The sequence below is a fragment of the Tursiops truncatus genome, chromosome 8 (assembly GCF_011762595.2).
Source record: "Tursiops truncatus isolate mTurTru1 chromosome 8, mTurTru1.mat.Y, whole genome shotgun sequence".
In the NCBI taxonomy this organism is placed as follows: domain Eukaryota; kingdom Metazoa; phylum Chordata; class Mammalia; order Artiodactyla; family Delphinidae; genus Tursiops; species Tursiops truncatus.
Genome location: NC_047041.1, coordinates 21,042,395 through 21,069,280, shown reverse-complemented (window position 1 = coordinate 21,069,280; position 26,886 = coordinate 21,042,395). Strand labels below are relative to the sequence as shown.

Below are 26,886 nucleotides of genomic sequence, written 5' to 3'. Positions count from 1 at the left end.
AATTGGCTCCTTGTCTGTTCCTAGTGCCATGTTTCTCCTCATGCTTCTTCAGAATCATCTGGAATGTGAGTTAAAAACATCCATACAAATCTAGTCTCTTGAGAGAAAGAGAGGAAAAAAGAAAGAGACAGAGAATTCAGTCTACTCTAAGTGAACCATAGCGGCATGGATGTAACGTGGATTGCTTGGCCACTATTATGGCTAGAATTGTGAAACTTGCAAAAGTTCCAGGCATACTGTCAGTTGGGAAGATAAGAGGCGCAATGAAGATAACTTCATAGTCAAGGAACAGATAGTCTATCTGCCCCATGTGAGGCTATAATTCCCTCCTCGGCAGCGTCATCCATACACACATACAGTAATAGGGCACTGTGCCAGATGGAATTGCATAACAAGACAAAGAGGCACCTATCCAAATGGTGGATGGAAATATATTTTTTATTAAAAAATTACCTAACATGATTTCTTACTTAAGCTCTGCGACTATCGAAGAGTGTGTTTTCTCTATTTTTTGATGCTTTTACCTTTTAAAAGATATAACACTATAAACATAATTAACAATAAGTCATATTATTTGATTTAATTTTAAAATGCAAATTCCTGGTCCCTGTTCCATGTCTATTAACATAGAGTTATTGGTCTGGGGCCAGGGAATGGTCATTCTTAACAAGCTCCTTGGGTGATTTCTTTGCACATCATAATATAAGAAATTTACCACACAGCAAAGTGCAACTGTCAAAACCCCACACATAACCAAGGTTCTTATCTCTACCCAGATTAGAAGTTGCTGAGCTATTGCTACTGGCCCAGTGACACTGCAAATGTTATACAAAAGTGGGTACAGGAAACATGTGATACATGGTCTGTGCCATTAAACAACAATGGCGGAAAGGAAAACACTTATACATTTAAAAAATAAAAGACCATATAACCAAGCACTACACTGAATGCTGAAGACAAAGGACCAGGCAGCATAGCCACGTGTTATGAAGATTGGAATACTATTTGCATAAGCACAGTTTAAAGTGCACTTCCTGTGTGTTATCTCATTCAATAGACACACTACTCCTATGAGATTGACGTTGACATCGTTCTCCATCTTACAGATGAAAAAGTTGAGAACAAAAGAAGGGAAGGGATTGTTTGCAAGTTGCAGTTAGCAAGTGGCAGGTCTTCTGACTGCCAATTCCATATGCCTTCTAAAGGGAAAGATCAATGTGGACTGGAGTAGAATCATTTCTGATTCATGCTGTCTTCATCTGTTTGAGCTGTCATCACAAAATACCACAGACAGTGGAGTTTATAAACAGCATACATTTATTTCTCACAGTTCTGGAGGCTTGGTGACCAAGTTCAGGTTGCCAACATGGTAAGGTTCTCGTGAAGGCCCTTTTCTGGGTTGCAGAATTCTCATTGTATCCTCACATGATGGGAGGGCATAGAGAGCTCTCTAGGGCCCTTTTATAAAGGCACTAATCCCATTCACGAGGGTTCCATCCTCATGACCCAATTGCCTCCCAAAGGCCCCACCTCCTAATACAATCACATGGGGCCTTAGGATTTCAACATCAATTTGGGAAGGACACAAACATTCAGACCACAGCACATGCAAACAAAGGAAATGAAGGCATAAGAAAATATCATCATATAGAAAGGACTGGAAAGGTGCAAACCAGCTCTAACTATGGTTGTTCTTCTCAGGCATCAGGTACACAGGCAGTATGAACTCAGCCCTAACTTCCTGTTCTCACATATTACTCAGTGTCTCACTGCTGGTATCTTACTCTCGTCCTCATTTCAAAGACCTTTTAAATTTGGGTAATTAAATGCATATAGTCCCATTACATGGCTATTTGGACTTTAGGTATCTCCATGAATTGATTTTACTGTCTATTTCTTTCATCTCAACCACTATTCTAGAAAATCCCAAGAAAGACATCATATTAATCACTGACTCTCAAGGACTTTTTCTGTCCCTGTGTCAAACACAACTCAATGAGCAGGAGTCATGTAGAATCACATTACTGGCAGCACTTACAGGGCTCGAATGGCATGAGGAATACTGACACTCCTTACCCTTTTTCATACCAGTTCACTAGGTGACAATGAGTCTGATATCTTAGGTAAGTTTAGATAGGAAAGCCATCCTTAGACGTGTTCAAAATTTGCTACTGATAACATGGGTAATAACCAGTCAAAGGATAACTTGAGGAGATTGGAGGCCCTACCACACTGTTTTACCATAGATATTATCCTAAGCCAAAAACTGGACCCCCAAAGATCCTACATCAAATACCTGAAACATGTGAATGTCAACTTAAATGGCAAAATATGTGATTAAGTTAAGGATCTTGGGTGGATCTTCCACTTACCCTGGAAGAGGTGATCCCTAAATGCAATCCCATGTACTCTTGTTTTTTTTAATGTGGAAGAATTGTGGGGTTTTTTTGTTTTTGTGGGGTTTTTTTAACATCCTTATTGGAGTATAATTGCTTTACAATGGTATGTTAGTTTCTGCTTTATAACAAAGTGAATCAGCTATATGTATACATATATCCCCATATCCCCTCCCTCTTGCATCTCCCTCCCACCCTCCCTATCCCACCCCTCTAGGTGGACACAAAGCATCAAGCTGATCTCCCTGTGCTATCAGCTGCTTCCCACTAGCAATCTATTATACATTTGGTAGTGTATGTGTGTGTTAGCATACAGTATTTGTTTTTCTCTTTCTGACTCACTTAACTCTGTATGACACTCTAGGTCCATCCACCTCACTACAAATAACTCAATTTAAATTCTTTTTTATGGCTGAGTAATATACCATTGTATATATGTGCCACATTTATAAGAGGGAGTTTTGAGAGACACGCAAAAGAGGAAGAGGTCATGTGACCAGGGAGGCAGATATCACATATCAAGGAAGGCAGGCAGGTAGGCAGCCACCAAAGCTGGAAGAGGCAGAGTGGACTCTCCCCTCGAGGTCCCTAGAGAGAGAAAGAATAAATTTTGGTCTTTCTAAGCCACCCAGGTGGTGGTAGTTTTTTCCAGCAGCCCTAGGAAACTAGTACACAGATATTATGAAAACTACATCCCCCAGATAAGTACTCTCTAGGAAGTGTCTATCTGATGCCCAAATTGCTGCTCTGTTCTTTATGACAGCACTTGAATAAGTTTACATGGGTTATGTTGACTCAACTTCTCTCATGAACATCTGTTTTCTATACCATGAAGTGTTTTTCACATTTTTGCAGTAGGAATCAAAGGGGAAAAAAATCCTTTGCATCAAAAGAAACTTTCAGGGCTTCCCTGGTGGCACAGTGGTTGAGAGTCCGCCTGCCGATGTAGGGGACACGGGTTCGTATCCCGGTCCAGGAAGATCCCACATGCCATAGAGCGGCTAGGCCCGTGAGCCATGGCCGTTGAGCCTGCGCGTCCAGAGCCTGTGCTCCGCAACGGGAGAGGCCACAACAGTGAGAGGCCCACATACCGCAAAAAAAAAAAAAGAAAAAGAAAAAAAGAAACTTTCACCAAATACTGGACTTAAAACCACTGTGTGCATTTTAGCCATAATCCTGTGGTTCCACAGCTATTATCATGGATATCTTTTTAAATAATCGTTTCCTCTTTCTTTTTCAAATTTTTCTGGGTTATTCTTTACTATACTATTGACCAGATCATTAAAAATATGAGCCACTGACCAACATCTGGTACCAAAAGATATGTATTTAGACTTTTGATGTAAGTTTATGTTGCATTGTTTTCAATTACACTATTTCTATGACATTCCATAAAAACCGATCATTGAAAATTTTAAATAATATCACAAAATTCGGTGAGCTCTCAGTTATGTATACTAAAATTAAAAAGAAGAAGAGGCAATAAGCCTAATGGCCACAATTTTTCATTTTGTTTTGAAATTCAATGAACAATTTGCAGGCTATTGAACTTTCTAATCAAATTTTTCCCAAGGTATCATAAAGATTCATTTAAAATCATTGACTATAAAACAGCTGCATGAGGGAAAAAATTCTAAACTTTCTAAGTAGGAAATGGAGCTCAGTAACCCAAATTTGGAGTTAAAATTGAGTAGTGGAATGGGGGAGTTCAGTGCAATATAGGGGGAATTAAGAATAGGCTTAGCAATCAGGGTCTGATATTTAATCCATTTTACTGGTTTATGGACACCCTCATAGCTATTCTGCTCTGCTCATTCATCAAAATGCTAGAGTGAGGAACAATAAGGAAATAGATATGAAAGTGATTTTAAGTTAATATCCTACATAAATATGAGGAAAAACAAGTGACGATTTCTGGTTGTTCTTAGAAGATCCGAGGGAGGGATCTGAGGGAAATGTTGAGGAGCAATATCCCAAGTGGGAAATATATTTGCATCATATCAACCTTGAATTATACATAATATACATACACAGACCAAAATCTAACTATTTCCACTTGGCATGATTCTTTTTATACTAACCTTAAAGCCATACTGTCAGCTAGGTGTCTTGGTTAATCTTTCCTAATTATTTTTGGAAGTAAAACATTGTAAGCACAGAAAGAAGCATGACAATAGTACATACTGATAGAAAAAAACTGGAAGAACTGAAGGTGAATGGAAGCCATATAGTGCATTTATGGCATAAATTATATGAAAGTGTTTGATCTTCCTTGGGAGGTCAGTGAACTCTAACTGTAGAACAGATGCACATTGTCCAGCTCCATCTGTAACAACTGTCTGTCTTTCCATCAGGACTGCTAGTTAGAGATTTGTTTTGTTCCATATCCAGCTGCTGTTTTGTGGCACCAATGACATGCGCATTTCAGTTATCACCGAGTGTAAACATGATGTCCATATCTGTGATTTGCATTTGGAGTTCTCGTGAAGTATTAAAAAATGAAAGTAGACAATTGGAAACTGTATATTACAGCATCTCAAAGTTTCTTTGATTTCCCTGAAACTTTGGAAAACACATCTGAGACTCCTCTTCTGCACCAAAAGGGAAATTGCTGCCTCCTCAGTCTGTTTGAACCCCCTCCTTCTGGTTGTCAGTGGTCTCTGGCAATTCCTTTCTCCTCTCTGGGCCTCAGTGTCCTTGTCAATAAAAGTAGAGTTTGATTCCTCTCATTTCAGTATTCAATTTTAATACTCAAACTTTAAAAAGTTTATCCCATCCCCTTATCTTCTTTATTATTCATATTTCAAATGTTCACATCTCACTGCTTATGGTTTAAAGTAGATCTGAATCTCTGAGAACTAGCTCATATTCAGGCTGCAGCATCCTTGAGCTGAAGTTTCAGATCACTCTGTCATCTGGGAATCTTCAGCACTTAGGTTCACAGAATTTTCTCATCTAAGGCACAGGCAGCATAGCATGATGAAGAGTATGGGCTCTGGATCAAGATGACCTGAATGTACTACCCAGCTCTGCCATTTGTCAACTGTATGATAACTGTAAAGGTACTTTAATCTTGGTGTCAGAGGAAGATAATAATACGTGCCTTGCAAGGTTAGGTTTAATATGTCAAGAGCTTTGCACATGGTATGTGTTCAATCAATACTAGTGCTATTAAATACTGCAGTGAAGGAACATTAGAATTCAAGTGATGTAAGAAATTCACTGAGCTGAAGAAATGTACAGTCCAGCTGTGGGAGAAAGAATTATACATGAGGATTAAAGACCTAAATGTAAGGCCAGAAACTATCAAACTCTTAGAGGAAAACATAGGCAGAACACTCTATGACATAAATCACAGCAAGATCCTTTTTGACCCACCTCCTAGAGAAATGGAAATAAAAACAAAAATAAACAAATGGGATCTAATGAAACTTCAAAGCTTTTGCACAGCAAAGGAAACCCTAAACAAGACCAAAAGACAACCCTCAGAATGGGAGAAAATATTTGCAAATGAAGCAACTGACAAAGGATTAATTTCCAAAAGTTACAAGCAGCTCATGCAGTTCAATATCAAAAAAACAAACAACCGAATCCAGATGGGCAGAAGACCTAAACAGACATTTCTCCAAAGAAGATATAGATTGCCAACAAACACATGAAAGGATGCTCAGCATCACTAATCATTAGAGAAATGCAAATCAAAACTACAATGAGGTATCACTTCACACAAGTCAGTATGGCCATCATCAAAAAATCTACAAACAGTAAATGCTGGAGAGGATGTGGAGAAAAGGGAACACTCTTGCACTGCTGGTGGGAATGTGAATTGGTACAGCCACTATGGAGCACAGTATGGAGGTTCCTTAAAAAACTACAAATAGAACTACCATATGACCCAGCAATCCCACTACTGGGCATATACCCTGAGAAAACCATAATTCAAAAATAGTCATGTACCAAAATGTTCACTGCAGCTCTATTTCCAATAGCCCGGAGATGGAAACAACCTAAGTGTCCGTCATCGGATGAATGGATAAAGAAGATGTGGCACATATATATAATGGAATATTAGTCAGCCATAAAAAGAAACGAAACTGAGCTATTTGTAGTGAGGTGGATAGACCTAGAGTCTGTCATACAGAGTGAAGTAAGTCAGAAAGAGAAAGATAAATACTGTATGCTAGCACATATATATGGAATTTAAGAAAAAAAAATGTCATGAAGAACCTAGGGGTAAGACAGGAATAAAGACACAGACCTACTAGAGAATGGACTTGAGGATATGGGGAGGGAAGGGTACGCTGTGACAAAGAGAGAGAGTGGCATGGACATATGTACACTACCAAATGTAAAATAGATAGCTAGTGGGAAGCAGCTGCATAGCACAGGGAGATCAGCTCAGTGATTTGTGACCACCTAGAGGGGTGGGATAGGGAGGGTGGGAGGGAGGGAGACGCAAGAGGGAAGAGATATGGGAACATATGTATACGTATAACTGATTCACTTTGTTATAAAGCAGAAACTAACACACCATTGTAAAGCAATTATACTCCAGTAAAGATGTAAAAAAAAAAAAAAAAAAGAATTATACATGAAATAAGTGATTAAAAATTTAAAAATGGCTTTGGTTTCCAAGTGCCAAATGCATAATAGTGACCCTCAGTGAACAAGATGGAGGTTGAAAAGGGGGAGAGCAGGGCGTGGACAGGGTAGATGGAAGAAGACTTCTTGGAGGAGGGTGAGCCTTGAGCTAAGTTTGGAAGGAAGATGGTAACTCAGATGAGCAGTGAGGAGGGGTAGAGTCCAAACAGAACACGAGGCCTGGGTGATGGTCCAGAGGGAGAGGAGAGACTCTGTCTGTGATGTGCAGTGCGTAGACCCACTTGGTGCATAGGGTAGAGAAGTGAAGAGGAAGTCAGGAGGCCTGGCCTGGGACATGACCTCTCAAAAGTTAGTTTTAGTCTTGCCTGCTGAGGTCTCCCAGACACTCCCCTCCATGCCCAGAGCCTCCGGCATATTTATCTGCTAAAATACTTCTTACGCTGCACGATAATTGCTTGTTTTATTAAATCTCTCCCCCAACTGGCTAATTTCTTGCTATTCCCATTTTTTTCCTTTTGGAGCCTCCAGCCCAGGAGAAACAGCAGTGGGGTAGAACGGTTAAGAGCTTGTGTTTTGGAGTCTGACAGAGTGAGGATCTGACTCTATTGCATCAAGGTGATCGAAGTTCTCTGGACTTCTGTTTCATCCTATGTAAATGGAGAGAGTGATACCCACCACAGATGTGTCATGAAAATTAAATTAGATAAGGTATAAAAAGCCCCCGATACGGCTGGTACATGGCACATTGTAAGTGCTCAGCAAATGGCAGCTTGTATGGCTTTGCTAGTACCTGGAGTGTGGTAGCATTTGATAAATGTTACTTATCGTGCAAGTGTGCTGTGCAAAGGCAGACACCCACAGTTGGTGGTGAGCTCCGAACAGCAGCCTTGGGAATTAGATACTTTGAATCCATTACTACAAATTCTAATAGAGTATAAATAAATCGACCCAGAGAAAGGCCACTGGGTAACTTTTGTAGGTTCGAAAAATTGATTCACTATGAGCCAATGAAACAACAAAATAGTGGAAGCGATAGTTAGCAACTTTGTTTTTATTCTGACTCAGCAATACCACCCTCCTCCATTCTGCGGGTTGAGATGGCTAGAGATGAAGCTCCAACTTGGTACATTTCATTAAGATAGATTCAACTGCTCCCATCCTGCAGTTCTGAATCTCCAAATATGTAACCAGTCTTGGATAACAAACCACGTATTATACTTACCCATCGTGGATGACTGTTTTATGAAAACACCAACTTCAAACGGCAGGAAGAAGGAAATAAAAGTCTTAACATTTTGATCAGGATTTGCTCTCAATTTACTGACCTAATGAGTTACTTTTTTAAGCCTACATTTCCTCAATTACAAAGGATCATATAATTCTATGAATGATATGGGTGGGAGGGGACCAGTACTCACTGTGTTTTTGATGTGTCTCCCTTATACCCACTGGGTACAGCTGCTTATCTTTCTGCTTTGCTAGATTTTCCCGACCCCAAAACATGTTCGACCCTACCCCCGACCTGAGGGGTCTAACCAAAGCTAAGCTGTATCCCTTATTTATTCTGAAAAAGATAAATCATATTTCTTCTAGTTTGACAAGAGTTTGCAAATTGAGTTTGCAAGGGAAATAGGCAACAGAAAAACCACATAAAGCACAAGAACAATTATGTGGAGTGCAAATATTCTACACTGATATCTGGTCAAAGATTGGCATGGGTAGGACAGTTGCGGTGACTTCTGAGCCTGAGTTCCCTTCCATCACCTCAATTTTCTCTGGGGTAAATAAGAATTCTTAATGATAATAGCTATCATTTACTGCTAGGCTCTGAAACAGAAACTTTACAAATATTTTCATTTATCCATTTGAAAGTAAATTTCACTTATCAACAAGGAACACAATAGCCCTAAGAGGGTGACACTCATACCTATTTTTCAGATGACAAAATTAAGAATCATGTAGGAATCAGTGGAGCTTAGATTTGGACCCAGGTCTTTATTTTACTTAAAGTAGTATTGCCTTCTTAAGTTTACATTTCTGGCCCAAGGAAGGGCTATCTTAGGAATAACCACTTTGCTTCCGGTTCTCTGCTCAGTGCTGAGCTCACCCTTCACACTCCATACATTCTGTTGGCCCCATCATGCTTTCATTCCCTCTCAACCATATGTCCTCATCCCTGTCCGTCTCTGCAGCCGTTCCGTAGACTGCTCAGATGATGCCACACCCAGCCCAAACCAGAGCCAGGACCTTCCTCTCCTCTGATACCCGGACATCTTAGAAGAAACTGGACACAGAAGTTCTCAATTTCCTTCTAGAACCTATCTCTAGCTCTGTCCCAGAACCTGCTTCCAGAGTGTAGTTTCTCTCTGCCATTCCCCACCACTCGGGAACCCCTGTTCTCCTGCGCTTTGGATGGCATCTAGCCCTCCCTGTAAAAGAGAAAACCATTTCCGGAGCCAGAGTCCAAGCACACCACACCGACCTCGCAGAAACCTCTCTGCTGCTCTGCTTGAGCTCTCTAGGGTCTGCCTCGGCCAACCCATTATACTCTGACCTCTTCTTCTTGCCTGAATCTTATAGCCCTGCTCTGCCTGTTGCTGAGGTGTGATTTCTTTTCTGAAAGTTGCCGAGTTGACCTGAGAGGCTGGTATCACATGGCTTGTTCCTGGGGCAGGATGTAATATGTCACTTCTCCCACTCGAGGAGGAGGAGACCATCTCAGCTCCCTTCTGAAGGCTGGAAAAGATCCCCGAGACCAGGGAAATGCAGAGCTTACCAGCTCAATTGACTCTGCTGATACACCTCTTAGGTGCTCTCGCAGCCTACGTGGTGTCCAGCACTCTCTCACAGTTGCACACACTAAAGAATCATATGCATACTCTGAATAAATATAATAACCACTAAGGAAAGGGGAGGGCAATTTCCTTCTGCTCTTACCCTCTTACGAACAAACGGAAAAAGATGGAGAGAGAAGGAACCACCAATAGTCTCATTTCCTGGGCAGTTTATAGAATTCCATGCTAAAGACAGATGGAAGACTTTACTAACATCAGAATCTAATTTTAATCAAGATATAACCCCCAAAGCCTCCTAAAACTTGGACAATTTTATACTGTGCTACTTCTCTTTGATATTCTAATGGTGGTGCTAAATAACAATGAAAAGCCTCAAAGAAAGAAAGAGGCAGAAGGTAAATAAGCCCACACACTGCTTATCCATGCTTTAAATTTAGGCAGTTGGCCATATATAAGTTCAAAGAAGAAATCACAGCCTTTGCAGCCCTCACTGTACTTGCCAAGTGTAAAAACAGAGCACATGTATGTTCTGTTGACTCCATCGTCAGAGGCATCCACAAGCTCTGAAGGCACAGGAGTGCAAATTATCTGTACTACTGCTATTACAAGAAATCCTCATGCTCTTCTATTATTTCTAAAAGTTTACCATAAAAGTTATTTTTCATCTCTTCCACTTTCATAAAAGAGCCCTTCCTACAATGTGTTCTGGCTTTAGTAAGAATTCTGTGTTTACCTGGGCACAGCAAATGGTCATCAGATGGCCCAAAGTGTATCTTTCTGCTTTGCTAATGTTTTAGTTTTCTTATATATATATATTTTTTTATATTTTAGAAGTACGCATGCTCTTTGTGTTTATCAAATTCTTAGGAAGACTATAATTTTTACTTAATGAGTACATCTTGCTTGCCCTTGCTACTTTTTTCTGAATTGCCAGCAGAAGGATCCACTCATCTGTAATGTTTGCACAGTTATTGATAAATGGAATCAGTGTCTACCCTGGGAGTGTCCCCCCAAACCTTTCACTCACTCTCATAACGCAGTGCCTTGCATATTGCTTGCTAATGTTGCCAACTAACCCCCTTCCTGAGCCCAGAAAGAATTTAAAAAGAAAAAAGGCATTTTCTGAGCTGGCAATGCCTTGTAAACTCCAAATGCCAATGTTTTAATACATAAGTACATATTATATCCCTGGCATTCATTTGAATGAATGTTTTATCTAAAGCTTTCAAAATGGCCCATTGTCTGACTTTAATTAGCCCACGGTCCCGCCTGTTTGGAGAACTGAACTGCATTTCCAGGGCTGTCCATGTTCCCCACCCAACCACCTGCTCCTTCGCAATTGCAGAAATTTAAAAATAATAATAATAATAAAGGCAAACCTTCTGCAAGCACCTTATTTTTTCAGCTGTCTTATTGATTCTGTAGGGTTTTTTTAATATCATGAAATCTAAAACATTTCCTGGTGGTGAATCCTTTCACACAGCTTGCAAAAATAATCAGATTTTGCAGTGAAACAGCCATGGCGTGTCCATCTGGCAGAGTTGAAGTTCTGCAGATTCTGCTCTGGCCAAAGTTTACAGGACCATTTATTAATGTGCATCCGAGTAGCTCCTGTTGTTCTAACTTAGCTACATAAATACAAATAGCATTCCAAAGGCACACCAAGACCCAGGGGTTAAATTAAAAAAAAGTGTTTCATTTTGTAACTCAAGCAACAGAAATCACTTTCCCACAAAAGGCAGCCTGGACATAATTTTGTGCCAAGCAGGAGAGTTTTAACAGTAAAATTTCAAGAAACTGTCAGAAATCTGGAATTCTGTAAACAGTGTTACTTTCCAAAGGGCATAAAATAGTTCATATACCAGAAATGCAAGACACTTGGAACCACAGTTGTTTTTTTTTTTTATTTGAGATTTACAATAAAGATATGACTTAAATTCTATTTTTAAATTTTTATTAACTGGTTGTTTCAATTACAAAAGTAACACATGATAAAATTTCAAATATAATAAAATAATATAAAATAAAAAATAGAAGTCTACTGACCTTCCCTGCCTACCAATCCCCTCGTTCTACTTCCCAGGGTCACCATACTGAGTTTTATGTGCTGTCTTCCAGAATTTCTCTATGATATTTTATTAGAAAGAAATTAAGTTGTCGCACCAAGTTAATGAACATAAAATCTTAGATATTTACAGGTACTATTACAAAAATGCATAAAATAATGTTCTCATGGTGAATTCCTGTCCCCCAAGAGAGAATTTAAACAGACCTTTTTTAGTCTTCATTTCACTTCTATACATTTGAAGGCACTAAGTAAAGCACTTCATCCTTTCATGTCTCCATCTATGTCAATTACACAGTCCCTGCTGTCACCTGAAGTGGTGACATTGCAAACAAGGTGCACAAATGCAACTCTTTCTTTGTGAGATAAATCCTCTATAATCTAGGCTTTATAGATGCAAGGTAAATGTTTTTAAGGATATATGTTTCAATATTCCTTCCTCACAAATTCTTATAGGCTTTAGGATTGGACCTACACAATGCCCTATTAAATCACTTAAGGATGTAGAGTTTTTCCCTCTGTAAACAGGGCAGTATGAGGGAGACATGCCAGGCCCCTCTTTACACACGGATATCAGTGGGGAGGATGGGGATAAAGAAGAAAAGAGAGAAAGAGCCCTGGGAATTGGTACAACTGGGACAGGTGGCCAGCAGCCCTTAGCACCCACAGGGAGAGTATCAGCTCTCGCCAGGCTCTAACACAAAGCCAAATAGAGGTGGATATAAATGTCCCCTGCTGGCCTCCTGAAACCCCGCCCTACTGAGAGCTCCTCAGACCTGTATCACTGGATCTGTTCAGTTACAATAGCCCATATACTCACCCCACCAACAATATCTGACCTATCATTTTCAGCCCCAGATTAAATTTCCTAGAATGCCACTTTCAGCACATCTACACTGCTAAGAACCACCTAAAGGACCACTGCCTGCTACTGGACAAAGTCCAAGCTCCTCAGCCTGGCTCAAAAAAGCTTTTTATAACCTGACTCCTGCCCCCTCCTCCAGTTTCCCTGTCTGCACACTTCCTGCACACATTTCCTTGTCTCTGACATGCTGTCCACACATTTGAGCCTTTGCTTTCCTCCCCAACAACAATGCCCCTTATCCTATCTGCTTACTGATTTCTTTTCATCCTTCAAAAAGGGATTCATATATCACCTACAGTATGATACGTTCAGTCATCCCTCAAGATAGCAACTCGCCTCCACCCCTACCCTCATCCTAATCCCAACCTCCTCCCCCTACCTGCACTAAATCATGGTTAGAGTAGATCTAGTAGAATCCAGCCTATGCCACTCACTAGCTTTGTGACCTTGACAAGTCCTTATACTATTAGTTGCCAATCTGTAATCTAGAGGTAATAACTTACTACAGTCTATTTCGTTGGTTAATGACAAGGCTTCAATGAGATAATGCGTGTGAATCTTTAGCATACTGCAGAGCATATAAAGCACACAAATGTTAGTTGTTACTAAAAGTGATGAAACACATATGTAAAGTGCCTGATACAGAGTCTGGCATGAAATAGGTATTCATAAAATGCTAGTCCTCCCAACCCTTGTTTTTATTACTGCACCAATTACATATATATTTGTGCAACTCTCTTCTTTTTGAAACTGTGAGCTCCCTTAGAATCCATGCCTTATTCCTCTTTGTATTTCTGGGAATTACCACAATCCTGATACATAGTAGGCACACACTATATTTTTTTAAGATTTTTTGATGTGGACCATTTTTAATTTGAATTGAATTTGTTACAATACTGCTTCTGTTTTACGTTTTGGTTTTTGGCCTCGAGACATGTGGGATCTCAGCTCCCCAACCAGGGATTGAACCTGCACCCCCTGCATTGGAAGGCGAAGTCTTAACCACTGGACCGATAGGGAAGTCCCCACAACATATTTTTATTTAATCAATTAAGTGAAACTTCTGCTCTGGGCAAACCAACTTGCTTGTTATTCCTTGAAGAAGAGCCATGTTTTTCCATATCTGTGCTTGGTTCACAAAATTCCTTGCATCTGGGAGCTTCCTTTCTCCTCTGCATCCTCTCATCTTTCAGTGCCAAATTCAAATCCTTAGCACATTGATTTGCCCCTTTTCTCACTTCCAGAGTATGTAGAGCATGGACCATGCACCTGGACACTAGGTACATACTGTTCTGTACCATGAGTTACTTTTTCCTGGGTATGTCTCTATCAGTTACTTATTGCTGCATAAGAGCCCACTGAACCTTAGTCATTTATAATAATGATTTATTATTTCTCACAATACTGTGGGTTGGCTGTGTACTTCTGTGCACTCATGCAGTTGCATTCAACTGGAGGTCCAGCCTTGTCAGAAAGTCCAGGATGTCTCCTTCCATGTCTGGCAGCTGGTGCTAACTGTCAGCAGAGTGCCTGGATTTGCTTCCACACACTCACTCATCCTCCAGGAAGCTAGACTGACTTTTTTTTTTTTCTTAATACATTGGGGGTTTTTTTGATTGTTTTTAAATTTATTTTTTGGCTGTTTTGGGTCTTCGTTGCTGCGCTCAGGCTTTCTCTGGTTGCAGCGAGCGGGGATTACTCTTCCTTGCAGTGTGCGGGCTTATTGCAGTGGCTTCTCTTGTTGTGGAGCATGGGCTCTAGGCACACGGGTTTCAGTAGTTGCAGCACACGGGCTCAGTAGTTGAGGCACATGGACCCTAGAGCACTTGGGCTTCAGTAGTTGTGTCTTGCGAGCTCTAGAGCGCAGGCTCAGTAGTTGTGGCACATGGGCTTAGTTGCTCCACAGCATGTGGGATCTTCCCTGACCAGGGATCGAACCTGAGTCCCCTGCATTGGCAGGCGGATTCTTAACCACTGTGCCACAAGGGAAGTCCTAGAATGACTTTTTAAGAGGAAATTGTAAGTCAGAATTTCAAGCAAGCAAAGGTGAAAGCAGCAAATCCTCTTGAAGTTTAGACTCTGAAACTCACACAACATCACTTCTGCCACATTCTATTAGTCACAAAACCATCCCAGATTCAAGGGGTATAGAGATAGACTAACTTGTCAATGGGAAGAGCTGCAAAGTAATTCTGGCCATATTTAATCCACCACAAATGGCTTATGTCCCTAAGTAGATACTAATCTAAGCCCTTGTTGCATTTTTTCTAACACCTGAAACATTCAGCATTGTGCCTAGATTATCAGAGATGCCCGGTAAATATCTTTGGTTTGGTGGAAGGGCTAGTGCACAGAACCTACTGGTTAAAGGAGAATAAATTTGAGAGTCAGAGAGTTTGGGTTTAAATCCTGGTTCTGTAATTTATTAAATAGATAATTTGGGATACATTACTTAACTGCTCTGATGCTTGGTTTCCTCTTTTGTAAACTTGAGATGATAATATCTACTTTATAATAAGATAACATCATATAAAGCATCTGGATGCTTAAAACTGTAGTTCCTATTCATTATGAAGTGTTTTTTCTTATTTATGATTAAATTACTATGTATCAGTAACTCAGATAACAGGTCCATAAATCAAAACCTCTTTCAAACTTTGCAAAACTAGTAAGATTTATTAGAACAGGTATGGTATAGTTTAGTCACTGTATAAAATTTCACACCAATCAGAATGCCCCAGTTCTACTACATACTTGTCACATTAACTAAGGCATCTAATTCTCTATGCCCATTTTCTTCTGGAGGAAGAAGGTATTCCATCCTAACACAGGTGTCCATTTAAAAGCTAACAGCATTATATCTGGCATTACCTTTACATTCATTTCAAAGTTGGAGGAAAATCCTATGACTTATGGTGGGTCTCAAAACAGATATTAAAAGATGGTTTTAAAATGTTCAATATTTCATCAGTTCCACCTCTCTCCCAGCCATAGATATGATGACAATGAAAAACTAAATATACTGTGAATTCCTTGAAGAAGGATCACAGCTATTCACAAGTGGCTATGATTTTTATTTAAACATTAATAGCAATATATTTAATTTTAAAGAGACACTTTCAAACTATGTAATCAGAATTTTTAAAATATACAGCAGTGTGAAAAAGCTTATGCTACTTGGAGCTCTTTTCCTTAGTACATTTCAAAATAGTCCTTCAACTAGGTTGGCATCTAAAAATATTATAGGGTCATAAAAATGACAATAAATGTACTGAACTCCTAATCTTATCACTTTACTACCATGGTGACCTGTTGGTTCAAATTAACTCATTTTCATGGAGGGGATTTGGGGGCAGCTGTGAGGCTGCTGTGTTAGCTACAGGAAGTTGCAGACTGGCAAATTTCATTCAAATGTAAACCTCTAAATTTGGCTACTTGGCATTGCAGGATCCTGTTGTTTGCAGTATGCAAAATAAAAATTATATACCATCTCGCTTGGTCAAAATTTATGGGCTTTTCGATATTAATTTCAATACTACTTCTGGAGAAATAGTATGGTGAGATGCAACTGCGTGAATATAATATCTTTGTTTCTTTTTAATAAATTTATTTATTTATTTTTGGCTGAGTTGGGTCTTCGTTGCTGTGCATGGGCTTCCTCTATTTGTGGCGAGCCGGGGCTACTCTTTGCTGCGGTGCGCAGGCCTCTCGTTGCGGTGGCTTCTCTTTGTTGTGGAGCACGGGCTCCAGGCGCGCGGGCGTCAGTAGTTGTGGCACATGAGCTCAGTCGCTCTGTGGAATGTGAAATCCTCCCAGACCAGGGCTCGAACCCTTGTCCCCTGCGTTGGCAGGCGGACTCCCAACCACTGCACCACCAGGGAAGTCCCAAATACGATATCGTGAACAAGGTGAAAAGGAATGTGTTTTCCCTTCACATGAGCAATGATAACTAGTGTGCATGCCGAAGGCTCATGTTTTAAGCTGTTCTTTCTCAACCTATAAATCTGGGACGCCAGCTCTAAAATCTATCCAGTGAAATCCTTCCCAGTCCCAACATAAGCCCTTTAGAGCTCGTCTATGTTCTGTGAAGTTATGTGTTATCATTGCTTTTTATATTACTTATCCATCTAAATATTTCCCAGGCCACCATAGAGAGCACAGCACTAATTACAACTATAAATAATTAAATGGAAATGTTTTATATCATGGTGGTGGGTCATAAGAGTTTGTTAAAGTGGTCAAAATTTATCAAATTTTTTGCTTAAAATTTCTGAATTTTATTACAGGTAAATTATACCTTAATAAAGCTGACTTCCCTCCCCAAAAATAGAATATCCATATCCACTGAAGGACTAAAGAGTGTGTGTGTGTGTGTATATATATATATATATATATATATATATATATATATATATACACACACACACACACAAACACACACGCATATATATATGCAGGGTAGTTTTTTTTTTTTAATTTATTTATTTTTGGCTGTGTTGGGTCTTTGCTCCCGTGCGTGAGCTTTCTCTAGTTGCGGTGAGCGGGGCTACTCTTCATTGCGGTGCACGGGCTTCTCATTGCAGTGGCTTCTCTTGTTGCGGAGCACAGGCTCTAGGCGCGTGGTCTTCAGTAGTTGTGCCTCGCGGGCTCTAGAGCACAGGCTCAGTAGTTGTGGCACATGGACTTAGTTGCTCCGCAGCATGTGGGATCTTCCCGGACCAGGGACCGAACCCGTATCCCCCGCATTGGCAGGCATTCTTAACCACTGCGCCACCATGGAAGCCCCCCCAGGATAGTATTTACACACAGGGAAATACAAATCTCACTAGTTCTTTGTGAGCTTTTATGTAATTATATGATCTCTCTGAATGTCCCTAAGTCTCCTTTATACTAATATTTTAAACTATGAAGTTTTCTGACTTTTATTTTCAAGTTATGAAAGCTCTTGGAAGGCAGTATGCTGTGGTAGTTAAGAAATAGGCTCTGGAATCAGAAAGTTCCTTGTTTGATCCCACCCACCACCACTAACAACAACCCTACCTACAGGGGAACCCGAGTTATTTTCTCTGTTTCAATTTACTCATCAAGATGAAAATAGCATTACTTATCTTCTGGGGTGGTTGTGATAATTAAATGTTAGTAGATATAACACATTTGGTCATGTGCCTAATGGTGTGCTTATGAAATTACTACAAGTGCGTGCTTATGAATTTTATTTATAATCTAAATCTCTGCTGGAAAATGTTGGCAGTCATAGAAAAATAAAAAGTTAAAAATAAAAGCTGCTGTGGTTAAAACAGGACAGTATCTACTTCTAGTTTTAATACTTAGGGATTTGACTCTGTTTCAGATAGTCAACAGTCTGGAGTTGGGGAGATTTGTACCCAAAACAAAATAGAATCCTGCATAAAACAAATTTTGCTAATTTGTTGGGCTGGCTGGAAGTAAGGGAAATCACCAAAGCTAGGGGGTTTGGGGCAGGGGGGGTTGGGTTGAAGGTTAGCATGGAAGGTGGGGAAAATGTTTGAGCAGAAGTAAGGACACAGAATGAAGAGAAGTTGATCACACCAAAAGGGCAGATTCTCCTAAGGAAGGGTGTTCAAATTAGCCTGATACATGAAGACTGTTCTTGAGCTATTTTTGCCAAGATTGGGGAGCTGAACCTGGGACAGGGAACCTGGAAGGGAGCTACCTCCGAAGAAATATAAGCATAACTCTTCTGGAGAAGCACAACTCAAGTTAGGAACCCAGATTTTCACAGATTAAGGTCAACCAGATATGAGTTTCAATCAAAGATCACCAAATGCATAAGGAAACAAGTCACTAAGAATGACAGTCAGCATAAACAATAAAGTTAAATTCTCAGGACTTTCAGATATTAGAACTACCAAATACAAAATAAATAATAACATAATACATAATGAACACTCAACAAAAGACCAAGCAAAATTTTTTAAAAATCAATGGAACTTCTAGAAATGAAAAAATATCTAATCATTGATACCAAAAAATTTCAATGTTTGTGTTAAACAGTAAATTAGCTACAGTTGAAGAAGGAATTAGTGAACTGGATGTAGAGCTGAAGAAATCTATACCCATCTATCCCAAAATATAGAACATAGAATCATGGATATAGAGGAAGTAACAAAAAGTTAAGAATATATAGGGGATAAAAGTAAAAGATTTAACATACATCGAAGACCCAGAAGGAGAGAATACAGATAATACAGGCAAGGCAATATTTAAGTAGAGGATAGTTGAAACTTTTCTGAAAGACATGTACCCCCAGCCATATGAAGCACACCCTATACAAGCAGAATACATTTTAAAAATCTACCCCAAGGTAAAATAAGATGGACTTGAAAAACCATAAAGACAAAGGGAGTATATTAAAAAGGTAGTCAGAAAAGAAAGAAAGATTGTTACAAAGAATAAGTTTAAGGTTAATAGCAAACTTCTCAACAGCAGTCATGGAAGCCACAAGACAATGGAGTGCTATCTTTAAAGTGCTGACAAAAGGATAACTGTAAAGTTACAATTATGAACCCCAAAATAGTATCTTTTAAGTACAGGGAAAAAGAAATTATATTTTCAGATAAATAAAAAACTGAAACAGTTTACCACTAACACCACCTACAGGGAAGGAATTTTCTAAAGGGTTATTTCAGAAGAAGGAAACTTGAATCGAGAAAAAAATTTTGGAGGACAGATAAGCAAAGAAAATGATGAACATGTAAGTAAATCTAATACAGATTTACTTGATAAAATGATAAAAATAATTATGAAGTCTAATTTGTGGAGGTTTAATAAAAAGAAACAAGCTAAAATACAAGAAAATACATACTCGTGTAAATTAGGAGAGGAGCAATAAGAGTTAATGTCCTAAGGATCTTGTCTGTCAGTGGGAGGTTTAAGATACTGTTTGTAGGGACTTCCCTGGTGGTGCAGTGGTTAAGAATCCACCTGCCAATGAGTGGGACATGGGTTTGATCTGGGAAGATCCCACATACCGTGAGCAACTAAGCCCGTGTGCCACAACTACTGAGCCTGCACTCCAGAGCCCGCAAGCCACAACTACTGAGCCCACGTGCTGCAACTACTGAAGCCTGCACGCCTAGAGCCCGTGCTCTGCAACAAAAGAAGCCACCGCAATGAGAAGCTCGTGCACTGCAGTGAAGAGTAGCCCCTGCTCTCCGCAACTAGAGGAAGCCTGCACACAGGAAGGAAGACCCAATGCAGCCAAAAATAAATAAAATAAAATAAATAAATTATTTTAAAAAGATACTGCTTGTCATCTTTGTTAAATATGCAGGTAAAATTTTATGACTAACCATAAAGAATGGAAATAGAGTGTTTACTTTCCACAGCAGGTAAAGGGCAAAGTATGCAGGAGAAACAAACACAAGAGGCTTCTTTTCATCAAATAATAAATAAAATCAACTAGGCTAGTAATTATGAAAGCTTTGTAGAGTCTTCAGGTATTAAAATTGGGTTGGAGTGGGAGGTACAGTGCTGGCAATTCCACAGTAATAATTAAAACTGGGCAGAAGACGAAGAAGGGGTATAAGAAGACTGTTGGTGGCATTGGTGGTGGTAGATGGTGGCATTGGTGGTGGTAGATGCTGCAGGGACTGTGTTGGCACAGACTGAGTTCTGTCATGCCTCAGGCAGAGGCCAGGGCAGAGCCACAGCAGCTGATGAACCAGTGCATGGCTGACAGGTGCCGATACTTCTGTCCATCAGGTTGGGCATATGCACTGCATCTCACAGAAGCCTTCCTCCTGGCCCCAGCCTTGGCCAGAGCAGTTTAAGGGAGCAGGTAGGGAGGAAAAGATGCAGGAGAGCAACAGGATATCTCCCCAGGCAGCACCCAGGACAGTTACCACCCTGCCACACCCTGCTTACCCAGTGAAGGAGGCTGAGGCAGAAGCCACAGGGAATGGGCCCTGGCACAGGCCTCGGAGGAAAGACCCAGATGGACAGAGCTGGAAATCAGAGGGAAACACTGGATAACATGGGCCCTGGCAACATGGGAAAATGTGCCCAAACACAAGTGCTTCTACAGTTAATCAGTAACTCCTTTCCTTCCCATATAAGAATCACAGTACCCTGACCTACACCCATCTCTGACCCTGCATGCCCACGAGTTTCCTTCTGCCATTTGCCATTGTTAACTTATTAGGGAGTTTGAGATTAGCAGAGGCAAACTATTATATATAGAATGGATAAACAGCAAGGTCCTACTGTATAGCACAGGGAACTATATTTAATATCCTGTGATAAACCATAATGGAAGACAATATAAAAAAACATATATGCATAAATGAATCACTTTGCTGTACAGTACAAACTTACACAACATTGTAAATCAACTATATGTCAATAGATTAAACAAAAAAACAAAGTGTTAACTTATTAAATAGGAAAACATGTTTAGAGGAATATATCATAGATTTGAAGAGACATAAAAATGCATCTGAGTGATAATAGCTAATACTTACATCCTCCTTACTCTAAGCCAGGAACTATTCTAAGTGCTTGACACATAAAATCACATTTAATCTTCATGTGCCCAAGATCACACAGCTAACAAGAGGCAGAGCTGGGATTCAAACACACACTCTGGTTCCAGAGTCTTCACTCCCAAATACTGTGCTACTTCTGAACGGTTGGAGGACATTTTGCCTGAAGAAGATACAATTCCAGTTTGGGGTTATGGATGGAATGTTTGCACCCCACCCCCATAATTCATGTGTTAAAGCCCTCATCACTGGAAGCAGCCTAAGTGTCCATCGACAGATGAATGGATAAAGAAGATGTGGCACATACATACAATGGAATATTACTCAGCCAGAAAAAGGAACAAAATTGAGTTATTTGCAGTGAGATGGATGGACCTAGAGGCTGTCATACAGAGTGAAGTAAGTCAGAAAGAGAAAAACAAATACTGTATGCTAAGACATATATATGGAATCTAAAAAAAAAAAAAAAAAGCCCTGATCCCCAGCGCGATGGTATTTGGAGATAGGGCCTTTGGGGAGGTAGTTAGGTCATGAGGGCTTTGCCCTCATGAATGGGATTGGTGCCCTTATAAGAAGAGACACGTGGAAAAGATGATTTCTCTTTGTGCCACATGAAGACACAGTGAGAAGACAACCAACTGCAAGCCAGGATGAGGGCCCCCAGAGAACCCAACCTTACTTGCACCCTGATCTCAAACTTCCAGCCTCCAGAACTGGGAGAAATGTTTGTTGTTTAAGCCACCACGTCTATGGTATTTGTTCTAGCAGCTCAGACTGATTAAGACAGTTGAGAAATGATGGGTTATCTTCAGATATTTGAAGAGCTATGTATGGAAGAAGGGTTTACCTTATTCTGTATGGACCAAGATTAGAATTAAGAATATGACTCTTTTCAGCCTACTTTATCACAGCTGGAGGGCCCCAAAGAAGAAACAGGCTTTCTCAGAGGGTGCTAAGTTCTCCACCACTGTAGGCTAAATGCACCCAGGGCTGATAACATGGAGAGTATGTCAGCCTTGAGTGGTAGTTGAATGAGACTCTCTGTAAACTCTCTTGCAACTCTTGAGAGTCTGTAGGATCATTAGGGTCAAGACTAAGTGTTCAAATCCGAAGAACTAGATGTTGAGGACTCACCTTTTACAACAGCAACATTGTTCCTGGGTATCTTGGAGCCAGAGCTTGCATTTGTATATCTTAAGACTCTACACACCTGGATACTCTTCCTTCAGCACTCAGCTTAAGCATCACCTCCTCCAGGATATGTCCCCCATCCCATCCCTAATACTGGCTTAGGTGTCCACCTCAGCCCACCTTACTTCTACAATGCCACTTCTCACACTACACTGAATTATCTGTTTCATCATCAGTCACTCCCTGTATTAGTGTCCTAGGGCTACAGTAACAAATTACCACAAATGGGGTGCCTTAAAACAATAAAAATTTACCGTCTCACAAATCTGGAGACTAGAAGTCCAAAATCAAGCTGTCGGAGGGCCAGGCTCCCTCAGAGGGCTTTAGGAGAGCATATTTCTTTGCCTTTTCCTAGCTTCTGGTGGTTACTGGCAAACCTTAGTGTTCCTTAGCTTGAAGTTGTAGCTCTCAGATTTCTGCCTCTTTCTTCAGACTGCCTTCTCCCCTCTGTGTGTGTGTCTCTGCGTGTCTCTCTCCTCTTCTTATAAGGACAACAATCATATTGGATTTAGGGCCCACAATCCTCCAGGACGAACTCATTTTAATTTAACTAGTTTCATCTTCAAACCTTCTATCTCCAAATAAGTTCACATTCACAGGTTCTGGTAATTAGGACTTCAATATATCTTTTCAGGGGACATAGTTCAACTGACAATATCCCTCAGCCTCCTATGCTCACTAACCTGCAGGATCTTTGACGCCTATTTTTATTCCATATATTTTTATTGTGTCTATGATGGATCACACTCTGTTCCAGACACTGAGAACAAGTCACAGTCAAGGTCTCTACCCTTAGTGAAACTTCCATTCAACATGGAGGCAGACAGCTTAAAAAGTGGCCATTCAATGTTGAAACCAAATACAAACATATTCGTGTGTGCATGTATGTATGTATTTATATAAATCTTTGATATCTATTTGATGAAGGATATTAACACAAACAGTAAAAAAAAAAAAGATAAATTATTTCATCTAAACTGTGCTTTTTGGCAAGTTTATCAGAATCTAAAACGTTGGTTTCTCTCTGTCCCTTGTTTGTTTTCTGGTATTGTGTTCTTAACTCTCATTTGACCCTCCCCTAAGCTAACCTCTCCTAAAATGTTTCTTAGTAGCAGAAAATAAAGCTTGTAGAACGTATTCCTAAACTTTTTTTAAGTTCAAACTTGCAACTAAAGAAGAAAACACTTGTGCCCCCTCTGTCTTCCAGGGCAGTGACAGCTCTACTCAGCCTCCGTTTGGCCCGATGCCAGGTGAGTATTGCAGTTCAAGGGGCAATTCCTTCTCTTTTGAGCAAAATCAGGCATTTAGGCTTCCATTCTTTCATAGCTGCCTTACAGCACTTGCAAAATTTTGAAGCTTTGAAACATTTATTTTTAAGATGTAATATCAGGGAAAGCAGACCTCATTCCTGAATTTGGAACGCATTCCGTCCAGCATAAGTTTATTGGGCAAAAGCAATATCAATTAAGCCCTTGATACAGTTTTAAAATGTTTAAGATTCTGGCACTGTGGTCTGATAGATTATGCACATGCTTCAGAACAGAAAGAGAAAGACCTGAGGGCAGGTGGAATAACAATTATTTATTGGTGCTTTCTATATGCCAGGCACTTAGTTAAGCATCTTACATTCATTTTAATACATATGTCTCATTAAGTACTCCTGTTGGGATGGAATAGGAGAATTCTTAATAATAATTTGGGGCACTCTCATATGTGTGTGTATACACACGTAGACACATACACACACACACACACACACACACACACACACACACACACACACATGTTCCTTCCAGATCCCAAACTCAGAAGGGCATACGGTTTCTCACTAATTTTGGTAATCTTCAGAGCTGGAAAAGGGAAAGGGGTAAGAGCAGGAGACGATCCCACATATCTGAATGTCTCTATGCTGTGTTTCCCAATCATATTTATTGTCCCTGGAATCTGGTTGTATCTGCTCCATTCTACAGAAGAAAATTTCTGCAGCCTCTGTTATCATCTAGAATTATTCTTCCTCTTTTTAGGAAGAAAAATACATGCTTAAAAAGCAAAGAGTTTTTTTCTCTGTATTTTTTTACTTGGAAATTGGAAATACAGACATGAGATCCTGGAAGCCTTGTTTACTTATTCTTCATTCTGTTCTCAGCCTTAACCACTACTGTGGATATAAATTCCTGGCATGAAACGAAACCTCATTTATTGGTATTAATTTTCACTTGCACAGATGTTTTTTCTGGAGAATTATGCTTACGATGAAACCTCGAACTGCGTCTTTCAAATTCATGAGCAGATTAGAAGTTTGGGGCTATAGAATTTAAGATGAAAGTGGAGTGAGTGGAATTGTGCTTTAAGTTTCTACAGGGAATTTTGATTTCCTCTGAATGAATGAATAAATTCACATGTAATTGTTGAACACAGTATTATATGACTGGGTTTACAGAAAATGTGTAGGACCTAAGCTCTGCCCCCATGGAGCTTGCAGATGGATTGGAAAGAGGGCTGTAACTCAGGAGAGAGAGTATCGAGCATAATACGAAGTGCCACATCAGGTGGCAGGGGCCAAAGTGCTGTGTCTGGAGAGTCATGTATGACTGAGTCAGTGTAATAAGAAGGAGGGTCTTGATGAGTCTGTCTTCTCTCCCTGTGGAAGAGTGGGCAGGGTGGGCAGGGACAAAGCTCAGAAGCGGTTCACTGTGTTTGGGAAAGGTGACAAAGACAAGCACCCGCATCATCCTCCCAGCTCAGCCTCTTTGTGACCTGAGGGAGTAGGTCTTAGCTAATTGGATCACACCCACCACCAGCTGGAAAAAAAAAAATCAGTTTTACAGCCCTTGAGTCTATGCTCCTGACCACGTTCTAAGTGATGAAGGGTTTCCTGCTACAACTGAGCTACGAGATCAGAAAGTCTTTAGCAAACACATCTCTTCTCCTCTGGGACTATCTCACTGGCCTTACCTTAAATGAGATTCTTCTCAGTTTCAGCCTCTCCAGGTTTCCACCAAGGGGAGCTTTCTGTGCCACGCATTCCCTTCTCTCGCTTGCAGTGCCCAGGTGAGCTGAGTGAGAGACTCAACGTGGCCACAAGAGGGCAGCAAATAACACCAGACTCATCAAAGCCAGAGAACATTTTTTGTGGTCCTCTAACTTTGCTTCACAGAAGCAAAGCAAGCAGCCGTTTCTGGTGCCTAATAGGTGCAAGTCACGGCCAGTGTACAAAAAAATTAGAAGAAGAGTACTGCCTGCCTCTGATTTGGGGCGGGGTTATTGTCTCACCTTATCTAGAGATGCTGAGTCTCACATAACATGCCCCAGAAGCAGCCTCTTGCAAACGGTCCTGTATCTATGGGGACAGAGCTCAGAAGCTGTGAAAAAGATACTTCATTAGATGAAATGTAAATGCCAAGGGCTTCTTATTCTATCTCCTTAAGCCCAAAGAGATAGAATAAGCACAGCGCCTAGCACAGCACCTGGCACATTGAAGGTGCACAAGAAGTGAGAGACACTGAACAGTTACTGCTCCATCTAAAGTGAACTTATCCCCAAAGGCAGAGCGAACTTTAAATGTATGAATTATTTGGGCTGGACCAGTTAAAAGAGATAATGCCGCTATATTTAATGCCTTTCAAGACATTTATCTATTTAAATGTTGGCCTTGGCATCAGGCCTGCGTTGGAAATATCATTTCACACGTGGAGAGACCTGGCTGCAACAGAGATGCCTTGACTTCCTCCAACGAAACAACTTTTGCCCGTTTGTTTTCCCCTTGGCAACAGGCTCACCGGTGATGTCAGGTTACTATGGTATCAGGAGATCCCTCCTAACCGACTCGGACTTCCACAACAGTAAACAGTTCGCAAACGATGCTTGCACCCGAACTGTGGCGAAGGACATTGCCTGCGAGTCCTCGGCAGGGCAGGGCCACCCGGCCCACCTGGACTCCTACTTCCCGGAGCTCTACGGGGACCACCGCCCCACGGCCCTGACCCCCAACAGCGACTCCCTAATCAGCGCTTCACCCCTGCCACAGCTCCTGCCGCTGCCCTTCCCCAGCGAGCCTGCACACTTCGTGCTGGTGAGTATGCAGAGGCTTAGTTTAGGGGGTCACTAACGTCGGGGCTCCCGCGGCCCTGGCCAGCCTATGTGCTTAGCAACCCGGTCTGCTTGCCCCGGAGACCCCCGGAAGGCTGCTCTGCGCCGCCCCGGGAGATGCCAGGATCCACGCCCAGGGAGCCCTCCTCAAAGATCCGTGCCAGCCACGCGGCAAGAAGCTCTATCTAGGGATTTGGGCGGGGACGACTGATAAAACAGGATATATATCCATTTTGTTAATACTCTACCGATTGTGCCAGATGTTTCCCCATTATTCCTCCCGTGCATAAGGAAAGAGCACTGAAGTTACCTCGCAGCCAGCGAGGCTGTCAGCCAGGGCAGGCGCGTCAGGACTCCTCTC

At 40.8% G+C, this 26,886-nt stretch overlaps 1 protein-coding gene across 1 annotated transcript in view; it reads left to right on the top strand.

The window, feature by feature from the left end:
* The window catches only part of POU2AF2 (POU class 2 homeobox associating factor 2), a 37,004-nt gene that overhangs the window by 8,893 nt on the left and 1,225 nt on the right, over positions 1 to 26,886 (top strand). The window contains exons 4-5 of the mRNA XM_019942014.2: positions 23,644 to 23,686; positions 26,210 to 26,508. Of these exons, the coding sequence (XP_019797573.2) occupies positions 23,644 to 23,686; positions 26,210 to 26,508 (342 nt within the window). The remainder of the gene's footprint in view (positions 1 to 23,643; positions 23,687 to 26,209; positions 26,509 to 26,886) is intronic.